This window comes from Priapulus caudatus, unplaced genomic scaffold, assembly GCF_000485595.1.
Source record: "Priapulus caudatus unplaced genomic scaffold, Priapulus_caudatus-5.0.1 Scaffold152, whole genome shotgun sequence".
Lineage (NCBI taxonomy): Eukaryota > Metazoa > Priapulida > Priapulimorpha > Priapulimorphida > Priapulidae > Priapulus > Priapulus caudatus.
Genome location: NW_014577213.1, coordinates 420,393 through 436,501, shown reverse-complemented (window position 1 = coordinate 436,501; position 16,109 = coordinate 420,393). Strand labels below are relative to the sequence as shown.

Sequence of the window (16,109 nt, the reverse complement as noted above, 5' to 3'; positions counted from 1 at the left end):
AGAGCGAGAGAGAGAAAGGAAGAGTGAGAGAGAGAGAGAGAGAGAGAGAGAGAGAGAGAGAGAGAGTGAGCGAGAGAGAGGGGGCGCGACTATGCTTTCATGCTTGCGAGCTAGGTATAGGTACCTGGCCGCGCGCGCTGTAATTATCATAATGCGGCATCGTTAGCGCATCGTTAGCGCTTGCGTAGGTGGCCGCAACGATGTTGCGACGAACAGAATCGTTAACAGACGTTAAAGTCAAGGTCGTGCCGTCATTATCCGGTGTCACTGCATAGAGCCGCGCTCCGACAACGTATTAATTTTGTACACGCGATCACCACACATTCCTTCTCACCCACCAGACAAACGCGTGCTCGCCCGCACATATACCAACAGCCACACATACTCACGCACGCACGCACTCAGATACACGCACGAATACGCACATACACACGCACGCGCGCATGCGCACACGCCCACAGAGAGAGAGAGAGAGAGAGAGAGAGAGAGAGAGAGAGAGAGAGAAAGTGAAAGAGAGAGAGAACGGGGTGAGAGAGTGGGGAAAGAAAGAGAAAGAGAGAGAGAGAGAGCGAGAGAGAGAGAGAGAGAGCGCGCGCGAAAGAAAGAGAAGGGGACGCGGGAAAGATATATAGAGAGGGGATATTCGTGAGCCGTATAGGTTCTGGTTGGTTGTATACTGCACCGAGGACAAGGCGTAAAGTTACGACCTTCTGCGTTGGTTGTTTTTTAAGCCAGGTGTATACGGACCGTGTCTGTCCTGTGCGGCGGTTAAGCACATGCCCGCGTGTACATATTTACTCACTCACGGCCACATACTGGTGACCGGTAGTTACCCCCCGTGGTTTGTTATGGTAGAAGCCTCTTCCTTAATATGATATGATTTAATCTCGCCTCACCAGGGGGCGCGATATTGGGAGAGTCACCAGTGCTCCCATAGAAATATAATTATAGAGACACTTATATTATTTCTATGAGTGTTTAGCATTATATATTATTGAAACGCTCCAAGTGCCTGTGAGTTGCCCTTAGTGTACGGCGAGGTCACCTTAGCCTTTGACTGAAACGCATGCGTCCGCTTTTTGAACAAATCCTTTTCAAAGTTTTTCACCGATAATCGGTCAGTTGAGCGGCCACCGCGGTCGGCCCGTTCAAGTATGACTTTGCGCTTTATCGGCGATTCTACGTGGTTCTGTGAGAGTCAGTCAAGCAGGCGTGTCCCGTCCGTGGCCACCGGGCGGTGAGTTCTTTCATCATTGACACAAAAAAACACGGCGCGTCGAACAATGGTTCTCCTCAATGTCAAACAGCGGACAAGATGTTGCCAAATATTTGTCTCGACTTCCCAACCGTGCATCGTGACCCGGTATTTCGATGGAGAGCCGGGCCGCGAGCGAGAGTGTGCACAGCGAAGACGAGGGGAACCGGGCTGCAGCGAGAGTGTGCACAGCGAAGACGGGGGGGGGGGGGCTGCCGCGAGCGAGAGAGTGCACAGCGAAGACGGGGGGCCGGGCTGCAGCGTCACTGTTCAGAGGACGCAATCGAAGGATGCAGGCCCGACGAATTTTCCGCGAGAATTCTTTCAAGGTCGCGCGCCATCGGCAGTTAGGGTTAGGGTTATGGCTGCAGCAGCCGTAGCGACTAACGAGCGCTGAGTTATGGAATAGACAAATGCGGCCCCCAAATATTTCGCTGCGGAATGTAATGTGCCCTACCACAATATACGCCTGACATAATGCATACCGCATTGGAATTCCGGCATGTATACGACTAAACGTTATTTTCACGAAAAGTGTTTTCCTCATGTGTTTTTCGCGTGGCGCTGTGTGTCGCCCGTGTGTGCGCACGACCTGATATTTTACACGAGCGATGTGCGCATGCGCATGACGATGACAGGTGTAGGTGGACATGGGATGCGGTGTCAGTGAGCGGTGGGTGGTTGCTGGTGGCGCCGTCATGTTTTCCCTTGGATCCTGTTTACCAGAGCTTCCGTGTATAATATTTCCGTTACTCGAATGCTAATCGGCTATAGGCTTTGAATAACCACGACCTCGTGCGGATTTTAAACGCGATTTCATTTTATTTAAACCGCGGTTTTTTTTACCGGTTTCTTTATCTGCACGGGTTGCCTTTTGTTTCCAAGACATCCAAGGACTATCGCCCACCTGTTTGCCACCCAACACGAATAACCGCTTCTACCGTACATGCTCGTAACGTCTGTCGTGGACACGATGCCTTCTGGCCAACTGGTTAGAGGGCCAACTGCAGGGGGATGTGGGTCAACTATAGGTAGATTAAAGTCTCTGTGGATATGAGAAGCGAATATGCTTGTCAGGTAAACCGACGTTTCGTCCGTGTGTGTGACAGCGACGCGGCAGGACATCGTGTTTATTCGTGACAGGAGCGAGCAGGATACCCCGCACACCGTCCGCCGTCCGCCGCCGGGGGGGGGGGCACCGTCCGCCGTCCGCCGCCGGGGGGGGGGGCGTGCGCGTGCGTGCTTCGTGACTCGGTGACCCACGCACCATCCGTCCTGTCATCCGGCCGTCACGACCGCTCCGCACCCCGATCACTGCCGCTCCGCCGAGGCTTGATGAGCGTGTCCGCTCGTCCGAGCATCGACGGGGAGCTTTGTTACTTTTTCATGCAACTCGGCTGAAAAAGTAATTGAGAAAGAAATTGCTGTGAAATCGCTATGTCTGCGGCAACGTGCAACTCGTAGCGATTCTGGTCGCTTGCAACGAGTTGCAAGAATTCAAACTGGTTTGATTTTCAGCAACTCGTCGCGCCTAATCGCTCCGAAATCGCTTCGAAATCGCATGTGTGCGGGTATAGACAGCGACTTGCATGCGCACACACGGGGAAGCGTGCGACCGATCGCATGCGGTTGCAGGTTGCAGCGACGAGCAAGCAAAAGTCGCAAGTCTGCGCGAGGCTTCAGGGGCGATTCGAGCCTCACGAGGTTCATTGATGCCTTCATGGAGCCGTCGAGCGCTGCAGCGGTTAAATCACATCGCGGGCGGAAGCCTGCTGGAAATGGGAAACAGTAATTTGAGTAAATTATGTTTCGAGAGAGAGAGAGAGAGATTAATTCATTCAGGAGATGAGAGAGAGCACGCACGAGGGAAAGAGCAAATGAGAGGGAGAGGGAGAGAGAGGAAGAGTGGGAAAGAAGAAGCGGGTGAGAAATGTAGAGAAAGAGAAAAAGAAAGACATGAACATGAACAGGCACAGCGGGAGAGAGAGAGAGAAAAAGAGAGAAAGGGAGAGTGAGAGAGAGAGAGAGAGAGAGAGAGAGAGAGGGGGGGCGACTATGCTTTCATGCTTGCGAGCTAGGTAGGTAGGTACCTGGCCGCGCGCGCGGTCATTATCATAATGCGGCATCGTTAGCGCTTGCGTAGGTGGCCGCAACGATGTTGCGACGAACAGAATCGTTAACAGACGTTAAAGTCAAGGTCGTGCCGTCATTATCCGGTGTCACTGCATAGAGCCGCGCTCCGACAACGTATTAATTTTGTACACGCGATCACCCAACATTCCTTCTCACCACCAGACAAACCGGTGCTCGCCCGCACATACCAACAAGCCACACATACTCACGCACGCACGCACTCAGATACACGCACGAATACGCACATACACACGCACGCGCGAATGCGCACACGCCCCACACAGCAGAGAGGAGAGAGAGAGAGAGAGAGTGAGAGTGAAAGAGAGAGAGAAGGGTGGTGAGAGAGTGGGGAAAGAAGAGAAAGAGAGAGAGAGAGAGAGAGAGAGAGCGCGCGCGAAAAGAAGAAGAAGGGGACGCGGGAAAGATATATAAGAGAGGTGGATATTCCCGTTGAGCCGTATAGGTCTGGTTGGTTGTATACTGCAGCCGAGGACAAGGCGTAAGTTACGCCTTCTGCGTTGGTTTGTTTTTGGCCAGGTGTACGGACCGTGTCTGTCCTGTGCGGCGGTTAAGCACATGGCCGAGCTACATACTGGTGGCCGCGTAGTTACCCCCCGTGGTTTGTTATGGTAGAAGCCTCTTCTTAATACGATATGATTTAATCCTCGCCTCACCAAGGGCGAGGCGATATTGGGAGAGTCACCAGTGCTCCATATAGAATATTAATTATAGAGACACCTATATTATTTCTATAAGTGCTACCACACCACCTCCCCAGCCTGTTCTGCTAGCATCCATTGAAAAATACGACATACGCATATACGCTCTCTATGACACTATTTGTCGTAGGAAGATTCTTCTATGACAAATATTGTTGTACGTGTTGTGCGCATCATAGGAGTTTAGGAGGCGCTATTATGAACGAACGCAGTGAATTTCAGCTGTAAAGCGGAATGAAGTTGACTCGCCAATATTTCTCATAGGAAGAATCTTCCTATGACAAATAGTGTCATAGGAGAGCGTATATGCGTATGTCGTATTTGTCATAGATGCAAGCAGAACATGTTGACCCCCCCCACCCACAGCGGCGTGACTATGACGAATGTGATATTTGGACAGCAAACAATAAAAGCCGAATCTCCCGACTGAATCCCTTACCGTTGCAAATGTTCAACCTGTCGGCCCCACCCCCTGTCTTACTCATATATCCTCATCTATTGACCCCATGCACGACTGGCGCAGGCGACTAGGCGTAAAATAATTAATATGAATAAATAACGATAACTAATCAAACAATAAATTATTAATGCTGCTGCAGTGAAATGCGCAGCTTAGCGAATAAAGAATGCTTTCGCTTTTTCCGAGCCACAATGGATACGAAAAAGATGACTGGCGAACCGGATGTCTGCATTTAATGGTCGTGACAATTTGTGCCATAAAAATTCGATTGCTGTCAGTTAAACAGGTTTGAGAACTGAGTAGAAATGTTAAAGTAGAGGTGTTGAACCGTAAATCGTTGGTAGTTTGCCGCTGAAATAGACTCCTTTTGTTTTAAGCAAATTAAAGTCAAGCGTATATATATATATATATATATAATATATATATAGAGAGAGAGGAGAGAGAGAGAGAGAGAGAGAGAGAGGGGGAGAGAGAGAGAGAGAGAGAGAGAGAGAGAGAGAGAGAGAGAGTCCAGATAACACCGAGCCGCCAGAGAATCATGCACTTGACTCTGTTTCTGACTACCCGCGAACGTCAATGCACGGAGCTCCCGCGGCCGGTACTTAAAAGCAAAGACTTATCACATGCATCGCAGTCGAAAATACGTAAACAACAACAACAACAACAACCAGTAAACAATAACATGGCAGATACTATATTATGCACTTCCCTTATTATATATATATATATGATTTCGTATTCTTGATGTTGTAGCGCTTTGCATATATACGCTCGTAGAAGCGCGAACAAAGTTTAACGGTGTTTTTCGACGTGTAATATAATCTTTAATTTGGCACCGTTCTGTGAGGTGTATCACCACCCACCCCCACATTGCTGCAATAACTAGCGCGGCCTATCTAGACCTACTTAACACAAATGGCGCGACCGAGTGAGAAAGTGAAACTCCTCAACCCGAACAAAAGACTATCAATGAAAGCGGTTAAAATTCGATACTTACAACAAACGATTTTCAGCAACAACCGCAATAAAGCGATTAAAAATAAATCTCCAGACATACATGAAATTTTAGCGAAATCGCAAACGTACTTTTAAAAGGAATGACAGCGACAAGTAATCGTACACGTTTGTCTTCACTTCAAAATGTGTTGAGCATTATTTGCTGTAAAGTTGTTGGGATAGCTAATAAATTACACAATCGCGAAGACACTGTAAGCGGGCGAAGCCCACACGCCACGGAAAGCCATGGCGATGCGGGGAAACGCAATCTTGGCGCCTCAGTGTCGGAAGAGATGTCACAACAGGCTGGGAGTGGACGCTAGATCAAGCAAGCCGAAACGCGGGAGAGTTCGCAATAAGCGGAACCTACGCCTAAAGTTCCCCGAGTTCTTCCCGAGTTCTTGCGGATTGTGACAAGCCTAAACACCGACCAGATGATCCTATGACCCAGGGGCCAGAATCGAACTATGGATCCGAATCAAGGGGAAATGCGCACCCCCACCATATTCGGTAGTGCAATGTAACAGATATAATACTCGCCCCACCTTATTCGGTAAGGCCGGTTGGCCAGAAGGGAGCTAAAATGAGAGGTGACGTAGGAGAGGGAACGCCGTATAAATAGTGGGAGCAGCCGCGCCTCGGGGCTCTTGTACCAGCCACCCGCGGAGAAAGATGTAGTGTGTAGTAAACGCTCTTGCTTTCGGTAGTGCACTGAGACCTCATGTATTGTATTAGAGATTGAGTAAACACCAGTGAACGTTACTTCTTGTCTTGTTTTATCTCTATCGGTCTATTACAAACCTTCTACTACGGAAGTGCGAATAACACGCCTACAACACGTTATACTACTCACAAATTACTCACAATTACGCATGTCGGAAACAGTACTTACATTACATTATCGAAGCATTTATTACTAATTCTATAATACTATAATGCGAAGCACTATTTCTCGTGGACCTCGGAATTTCATGTGCCGTCTGCCGATGAAACGGATGACTTAAAGTCGTGTCTGTGAGATGCCACTTTCTTACTTATTATCGCAATTGACATTCAGGTAAAGCGGAAAGTTTCACGAGCTTACGTGCGGAAATTAGGTCACCGACGCCGGAACATACATATATATATTGTAGACACTATTCGCACGTTACTTAGTAAGAAGGGTACTGCTAGTAGACTGATAGAGAATAAGGCAGACAAAGTAATGTTCACAAGTGTTTACTCAATCTCTAATACCGGGACGTCCAATACATAAGTCTCCGTGCACTATCCGAAAGCAGAGCGTTACTAGCACACTACACCTTTCTCAGGCGGTGGCTGGTCCAAGCTCGAGAAGGCGATGCTTCCACCTATATCGTCGCGCCCCAGTCCCGCGATCGCGTTTCTTCCCTTACGTCACAGATCTCCTTTCGCTCACCCTTCAGGACCAACCGCGGCCCCCGAACACGGCAGAGTGTCGGATCTCTGGCTATCTCCCTGGCTAGCCTAAATATAGTGGCGGATGCGCGTGCGCACTTGGCGTGACTCCATGGTCCGATTCTGGCCCTGATGTCATAGATACATCTGGTAAGTGTCTAGGCTGTCACAATGCGCAAGGATTCGGGATTCATGACGCGGGCTTTCCAGCAGACGGCGGCCATCTCAAGTCACGGCTCTCTTAAGCGCTCCATCGCCGCCGCTGATCTCGCCGTCCTGTTTCAATACATTCTCCTGCCACCGGTTGCGTTCTCGCATTGCCACTAACTTTCCCTGGGCGTGTGGGGTTTCGCCCGCTTACATTCTCCCCTCTACCGAGCACGATGGCCGCATCGTCACGTTACAGCACCTGCCTGCAGTAAATGGGAACAAATTGTGCGCGCGGAGACAATTGATTGAGTGACGTAGCAGAAACCACGCAAGCTCCAGCTATAAGAAGGCGAAATTGACTGCAGTCTGCGAACGGAAAGCCGTTGCACATCAACGTCTAGGTGCTGGCTAGAAACCGAACCGATATATAACGCGCTACTTGCAAATAAATTCCCGTGCAAGTCAAAGTCAATGGAAAATATAGTGTAGCGCAGCTGAGGAAGATTTAACAGGCGAGAAAAACAAAACGAATACCCTAAGTACCAGGCCTCAAAAGCATTCGTTTAGTGATCCGATCGTATTCGTTAATCCGAACATCTGTTTATTTTATTTATTTATTTTCCCCCAATGTTAGCTTTGTAATAACCTCGCACTGTATTTATAGCAAAACAACGTAACGATAAAGTTCGATCACACATACGAGTCAGAACTGCAACCACATTTAGGCAGTAAACAATTTTGATATCGCTGCAATTACTCTCAATCTTGCGTATTTTATGCTGTAACGTACAATACTACAATGCAAGCATATGCGCGTACCGACACGCGCGGCATTACGCTGAATACCGTATTCCCGATACGTATTACGCGAAAACGACGTTTAAAGCTAGCCTCACGAGCTTCCGTGCTCCGTTATATATCATATTGATCCGTATAATCCGTATAACCGTATTAATCCGTATTATCCTCATTTAATCACCGATGTGGACCTGACAAAGCTTTGTCCAGCTTCCGACAGCATCATACGGCCAACAAAAAGACCGCAAAACTGATTTCATATTTTCGATTTAAATGTTTTAGGCTATATCAACTCTAATGAAGAATGTGTTTAGGGCAGTCCGACAATATAGTGCAGAACTAACGCGTTACGACAAATTCCCACAACGATGACGAAATTTCTACATACGTTCACCGCAAAGATTACTAGCCAATAAATACTACAATCATACGAAAAAATAATAGATAACACGTACGGGCGTAGGCTGTGAAACAAGCGTATATCGGCAAAACTGGTTGCCGTAGCCTTCGGCAGGTGGAGCTTCGAGCATTATGAATATCCACTCTTTTTTGGTATACAATAGGAATAATCGGATCAGGAAGGTATAGTTGGGTGGGTGGGTGTGTGTTTTGGGCTCGTAGGGGTTACATTCCCCTCTTGGTGCTATCCTCCGCGTCATACTTATCACCGTGACACCTAAAGCGAACGATTACCCGCCCTCAGGTGAATCTCGTAGTTCGCTAACGGGCCGTAAAATGCTACCTGTGGCCCCTTTAACCCCCCCTCACTACTCTTGCTCTGTGCCTACGAATTCTGTTTCGTGGCCTACCTCATGCGAGTCCGAGGCCGTAATCCGCGAGGCCCTTGCATTAACCTGTTGCGTCTACCTAGGCACCTCGACTATTCCCGTTAGAACTATATGCCTTGTCTTGGAATTCCCTGCATCTACGCATTTCAGAAAACTCGCGATGCGTACCCGAAAATCAAGACCGCGCTCTACACGCTGTCCAGTGAAGGCTTTAATAAGTTCACGTGTAACACATGCCATCGTTTTCTATCGTAAATCAGTCATCGCTACGTAATAAATAATCTGATGTTGAGGGTGGTGGAGGGGATAGTGAGGTATAGTTATAGGATGGAAGAAAAGGTGGCTTTATTATTTTCGGCTAAGTAATACCTCGTACCTTTGCCAGTCTAATTTAAATACGGCAATCTATTTTATTGCCCGAACAAAGAATTTGTTTCACTTCACTATCCGCCTCGAACCCATCCTCCTTGATCATGTTGTTGTCTTTTCAGCTGATATCTTCGCTATATTGTCGGGCTGTCCGGCATCAGGCTGAATCTTCTGTCATTCCTATGCGTGTAGTGAATCGCGCGTGTTTCCTGCGTCGTCGCCTCTTCTTCCGTAGCCAGGTCCGTACAATTGGCGATGTTCTGGCTTCTACGCCGCTATTGTTGCAGCTGCATATCACTGTCCCTATCTTGTCCATAGCATTATTGCTGCGTCTGGCGAACACTCTGCATAACGAATGTCAGGCAATCTTCTTCTCTACTTCTCGTTGCTCTCTCATTCACATTCTTTTCTTCTCTCCTCTTGCTTCTCTTTCTCCTCCTTCTTTTCTTCTTACTTCTTCAATCGTTAGAAAAAAAAACAGTTGTCTCCACATCAGTGTTTCTCTCGATCTCTCGTGCATCGAGTATAGCTGTATACCTTATAGTTCGTTGTTTGGCAAAAGAATACCCAGTTCGACTGTCCTCCTGCACTCAAGTAGACACGTGATCGCACTACCTTAGTAGACAGGTCTGTAGTAGACTGATAGAGATAACGCCAAGACAAGAGTAATGGTTCACCGGTGTTTTACTTAATCTCTAATACAATACATAAAGTCTTCCGTGCACTACCGAAAGCAAGAGGCGGTTACTACACACTACAACCTTTTCTGCAGCGGGTGGCTGGTCCAAAGCTCGGAGAAAGGATGGCTTCTCACCTTATATACGTCGCGGCCACAGTCCCGCGATCGCGTTCTTCCCTTAACTAACAGAATCTAATTTCGCGTCCCCTATAGACCAAGCGGCGGCCCTCCGAACGACAGCAGAGTCGGATTCCTAGCTGCTATCATCCTGCTACCTATATAGTGGCGGGAGTGCGCGGTGGCGCACTGTGGCGTGACTCCATGGTCGTTCGCTGGCCCTGATTGTCATAGATCATGCTGTCAGGTGTCTAGGCTGTCACAATGCGCGGCTTCGGGATTCATGACCGCTTCCACTAGACGCGCCATCTGCAAGTCACGGCTCTCTTTGACCTCCATCCGTCGCGCGCTGACTCTCGCCGTCCCTGTTCATACATTCTCCTGCCCACCGTTGCGTTCTCGCATTGCCATAAACTTTCCCTGGCGTGTGGGGTTTCGGCGCTTACAATACATATATATATATACGCTATCGGCGAGGCGCGCAACTCGCATTTCTTAAATACCACCGGTCTTGTTAATTCGTTCATTCGCCGACGATTGCCTCGTTAAAACCTAATCGATATCCCGCGCTGTCATCGCCACTGCTGCATAACTCGCTCGCTACTACTACTCTGCCCCCGCTGCTACTGCTGCTACTGCTGCTCTGCTGCTACTAACTAGCGCCCGCTGTTACCTCGCTGCTACCTGCTGTGCTCCTACTGCCCCGCTGCTACTCTACTGTGCTGCTACTGTGGCTCACTGCTGCTACTGCTGCTACTACTACTGCCCCCGCTGCTACTGCTGCACTGCTGCTACTACTACTGCTGCATGCTGTACTGCGCTTACTGCTGCTAAGCTGCCGCGCTGCCGCTCCCGCTGCTGCCCTTGCTCGCGCTGCCACCGCTGCTGCTGCTACTGCTACCGCTTTTTTTCCCACCATAACGTTTAGAGCTGTGTAGGTATAGACGATACGCGTGAGCCACCGCGCTGCATTGGTGCGCTGCGGTAAATGCTAGCGATGGATGGTATGCCTATCCCCCGGGTGTGAGGGAGGTGACCGGAACGTGGTCAGCACTAGTGTTAGGATAAGTGTTCAGGATTAGGGTTAGGGTCAGGTTAGGTAGGGTTAGGATTAGGGTTAGGGTTAGGATTAGGGATTGGTTGGGTAAGGATAGCGGTTCAGGGTTAGGTTAAGGTTTTTGCATCATGATATCTGTCCCCCACAGCCATAGATTAATTTTGGTGGATTCTTGATCTATATAAGCGCTCCCGACATAATAGATGATTTTAGTGTTATGGTTAGCGGTTGAGTTATTGGAGTTACGCGTTACCGTGATGATAATAATTTGAAGTATAAACGTCAACGTATCCGTGACCCTCCCTCCACTGCCCGGGGATAGCAACACCCGCGATGGTGGATGATTGATGATGATGATGATGATATGATGAATGATGATATGATGCACGCCGCATACCGGCAGAGTTGTCGGCGCTTCGTTGCTGTTGTTGTTGGCATTCGGGACAGGCTTCTGTCTATGCGCTAACGACGACTGTAGGGCGGCAGCTGAAGGTTTCCGCTCAGTGTTTATCGTTTTAAGATGACCGGCCGTAGGTAAGCAAGCAGCACGAGCCGTATATACATGTATATATGTATATTATATAATACATATAGATATACATATATATATATATATATTCCCAGCCCACGCTGACGTGTGTTTTTTTGCTTCAGGTGTCTGCCGGCTCCATTCATCATCTACTTAGTAAGCGGGAGCTGAAATTGCTTTTCGGCGCGAACCACCACACGGAAGGTAGGCACGCATGCTCGCCTACAGAACGGCACAGTCTCCCCCGAGGCCCACAGCCGCAATTACTCATCCCCGCGCATATTTATCTAACAATGCTCCGACGAGAAAACCTGTAGGAGCGCGGACGATGTGCGCATGCGCACGGGTTAGGCGCGGGACATGAGCAGACGGGAGACGTCACGGCGCGGGACACAGGCACTTGGAGCGTGTCTTTCTCTTTCTCTTCTCGTCACTCTTTCGCCTATTATTGCCGACAATTTCCTGTAAATGCCGTGCAAATGCTTAATTCTCTGCAACACACATGTACACCGCACGCACGCTACCGCACACTGACACATAAATATATAGTCATATATAGTCAAATATAGTCTATATATTTATGTGTCAGTGTGCGGTAGCGTGCGTGCGGTGTACATGTGTGTTGCAGAGGAGCATTTGCACGGCATTTACAGGAAATTGTCGGCAATAATAAGCGAAAAAGAGTAGAGAAACATTAAGACTTTGGTAGTAAATAGATTTCGTATTTATTTAGCATTATATTTTATTGAAACGCTCCAAGTGCCTGTGGCGCGGGACTCCTACATGCTCAAAGACGGAGCGGTTAGCGAGAGACGAGAGCTGCAGCGCAGCAGCGGCTGTGTGAGCGAGCGTGTGTGCGTACACGCATGCCGCTGACGTGATGTCACACAACGCCTCCCCCCTGAGCGAGCTACTAGATACGAAAAAAATAGCATGAGTGCGTGCGTGCATGTGCGCGCGCGCTTGGGTATGCATGTGCGTACGCGCGTGAGCGTGTGCGCGCGTGTGATCGTGTGCGTGTGTGATCGTGTGTGCGTGCATGTGTGCGCGCGTGTGTACGTACATATGTGCGCGCGTGTGTGCGTGCACGTGTGTGTGCGCGTGTCTGCGTGCCTGTGTGTGAGCATGTGTCCGTGCATGTGTACGTGCACGTGTGCGTGTGTGTGCGCGTGTCTGCGTGCATGTGTCCGTGCATGTGTACGCGCGTGTGTATGTGCACGTGTGCGTGTGTGTGCGCGTGTCTGCGTGCATGTGTGTGAGCATGTGTCCGTGCATGTGTACGCGCGTGTGTAAGTGCACGTGTGCGCGCGTGTGTGCGTGTATGCGTGCATGTGTGTGAGCATGTGCCCGTGCATGTGTACGCGCGTGTGTACTTGCACGTGTGGCGCGCGCTGGCTGTGCCGCTGTATCGCGTGCAAATATCCACGCGAGTTCGGTGGGTGGGCTGAGGATTGAGTCATTCACTGAAACGGGATAATATCCCACAATGTGACTATACTAGAAATAGTCCCTACTAGTTCATAATATTATTATGAGTATAGGCTTATGCGGAAGGAAATTAGTTGCATATATTAAAGGAATCTGCGAATATGACTCATAATTGCCATGAAAGTTCAGCGCTCATAGTCCTAACAGAGCAGCGAGAAAAGACCTCTATTCTTTTACAGGAGCGCGATGTCTCCTGTATTAATCCTGTCGGCGGCGAAAAGTCGGGCACTGCGACGGGACGGGAAGTCTCCTAGATCGACATGCCACGCATACCACACACCACAGGCACACCAGCACACACACGACCACCCCACCCACCCAGAACACACAGCTCACACTACGACACACACAACCCTCACACGACACACGACACACAACCCAACCACTGCACACACACACACACACACACACCGCCGGAGCCCCCGCGCGGCGAGCGCGCGGGCGGCGCGCAGCGGCAGTTATTCTGTTAACATTTATGTCACTATTCGTAGACGCCAATTTTCCGTTCACTCTGTGCCCTACTTCACGTAATAATGTGGACCTTTACAGCATTTAAATTATTCTCACGTTACAAAGAATATATTATATTATGGATGTACACTATTATCTTTAGCACCTTGCACCTTGTAATGGCTTTTTATATAAAGTCATGTTGTACTCGGGCCTTTTCACTACCGAGCTTTGCACGTGAAAAGTAAAACCTCAACGGCATTTTAAAGAACTGATGGGATGCAATCAGATGGAATGGTAATGAGTACCGGGACACACGAAGGCCAAGAACGCCATCTCCCGACACACACACCCATCCCCGATGTTCTATTTTACGAAGTCGATATAAACTCGCAACTCACTGCCAAAATCCACTTTTACAGCTTTGCCAAATCTACAGTGATACTTATATATAATTATATACTCATAATTATTATATACTCATAATTATTATATATGATATATATATATGATATATATATGATTATAAAGTATCACTTTATCAATAAGGTTGACTCGATATTCAGCTCGCATACAGTAAGAGTCAGTTCCATCCAGCAACAGCGAGCAAGGATGACTATAAATGGCACAATTGAAGCGATCCCGATATAAACGGCCTAGAGGCATGCTATACAGTTTAGAAATTCAAACTGCATTCATGGAAGAAAAACTTAATCATGAGATTATATGACAGCCTGAGCGTATTCGTGGCCAGGTACCATTCGGATAGTTTAGTCCAGACTTGCAACAGCGTAACGTTGCAGCCATAATATTATAGTATATACACAGGCAAGTTCATGAGTTTTTATCAGGAATATCTCTAATCATTTGAAATTGCCACTTCAAATCTGAAACCTACATCTAGGCTCGTCTTGTATTATTTTAATAGACCCCTAGCAACAAAGAGATTCGACATATTGATTATATTCCGACTCGGTTTTCACATAACGCATTTTTATCTTGCTGCTCGGTGCGTAGCCTCCTATATGAGAGTTATTACGATATGCGACTGATAACAACCAGGGATGAATTTTTAAGAACAGGAAATTCAAAAAGCCTTCGGCACGCTGAACACATTAGACATTAGATGAATTAGTGTCGTGAGTCACTCGCGACGTTCGTTGCTACCCACGAGGTCTAGGCACACGACATGCAATATTCATCATTCCAGCATAATATAGAGCACCTGCCATCTCTTATTATCGAACGAATCGTTTCATGTATTCGCAAGATTTCATCTCGCGCAATTATAATTAATCTCGAGTTGGCTCGTATTAATCCTCTGCACGGCCTGAATTACTGGCAGTGTACGTGTAGTACGCAGAACATGTCCGTACTTGTGGGTTATCACGCATTATCTTATATATAGTAGTATATATATATATATATATAGGCGGACGATTAATATGCACACTTCGTCACGTCTGTGAGGAGATTCTCGTAATCTCTCTCGTGCATCGACGCGAATCCCAATCGCCCCGAGTTGTGCTACATCCGGGCCTTTCGCGAGCAGTTGATGACGTAACGTGGACATGCTGACTGGGTCAACACGTCTACTAAAGAACTTATTCTTACGGGAAGGATTTTATATTTTGTATTCATTTCTGACAAGTAAGCAATGTCCCTGTTTTCTTCATGGTCTATAATTGTCGTGTTTGCAAGTATGAGTCCACAAATGGCCACTGATTTTTACAAGTTAAAGTACAATTTTTCACTGCGGATATTCAGGATACAGGATATTTTGGCAGTCATTATTCTAGCGGGTTTTCCGCATCATCATCGGGCTATATAGGGTAATTTGTGATACATTCCAAGATACTCGCCTTCACATCATTAGCTATGCACCTCATTCTAACTCTAAAACACAAAGGTAGAGCATAGAACATAAAAAAATACAGCCGTATATTTCGGTATATATAGCGGTGACTCGGTGATATTTAACTAGTAAATGTAAAATGCAAATGTAAACGGTACCTGGTAATTAAACTAGAAATTGCACCACCGCAACACTGTCTTCATTATCAGAGGTGCAGAACCATTGACTGCATGATATTCGGTCGTCACCAGGTATAACCAACATCTACTAAATGTAACTCCGAAAAACAACCATGAGCGACATAGCGACTCAGCTTAAATCACGCGGTTGTCCGATAGATGGCAGCACATTGATTATTCCTTGTACTCACCTGTGGTCAGTGGGATTGTAGTAATCATCAATGATCTGTCCCAATACATTAGCCATCATAGATTAACGTGTGAACACTCTCACACATGTGTATCCTCGCAAAGAGGTTAGAACGGAACAATAGAGCACGAACGAACGTTCTACGAGTCTTCTAAGAACCTATTTATAGTCCTGTAACAGTTACTCGTTAACGCCAAATTTCGATCTTGTGCGAAATTTGAATAAGTGCATCGTTTTAATACAAGTCAGGAGTATAGGGGGGGGGGGTGCCCATTCACATTATCTATTTTCAGTCTACAATCAGCAGAAGAATATGCGTTGTGAGTTTCGTTGATCCACACATTTTGCCTGAGGTTAGCGTACTAGCATACTGTCTTTCATACAGTACGATGATCGAATCGTTTATAATAATGATATTCCCGCCGAGAAGACATTGATAATAGATAACACTACCCATATATATATATATATATATATATAT

At 47.6% G+C, this 16,109-nt stretch overlaps 1 protein-coding gene across 1 annotated transcript in view; it reads left to right on the top strand.

The window, feature by feature from the left end:
- The window catches only part of LOC106806289 (A disintegrin and metalloproteinase with thrombospondin motifs 16-like), a 57,829-nt gene that overhangs the window by 1,466 nt on the left and 40,254 nt on the right, over window positions 1-16,109 (top strand). Inside the window, exon 2 of the mRNA XM_014808174.1 lies at window positions 11,592-11,670. Within this exon, the coding sequence (XP_014663660.1) occupies window positions 11,592-11,670 (79 nt within the window). The remainder of the gene's footprint in view (window positions 1-11,591; window positions 11,671-16,109) is intronic.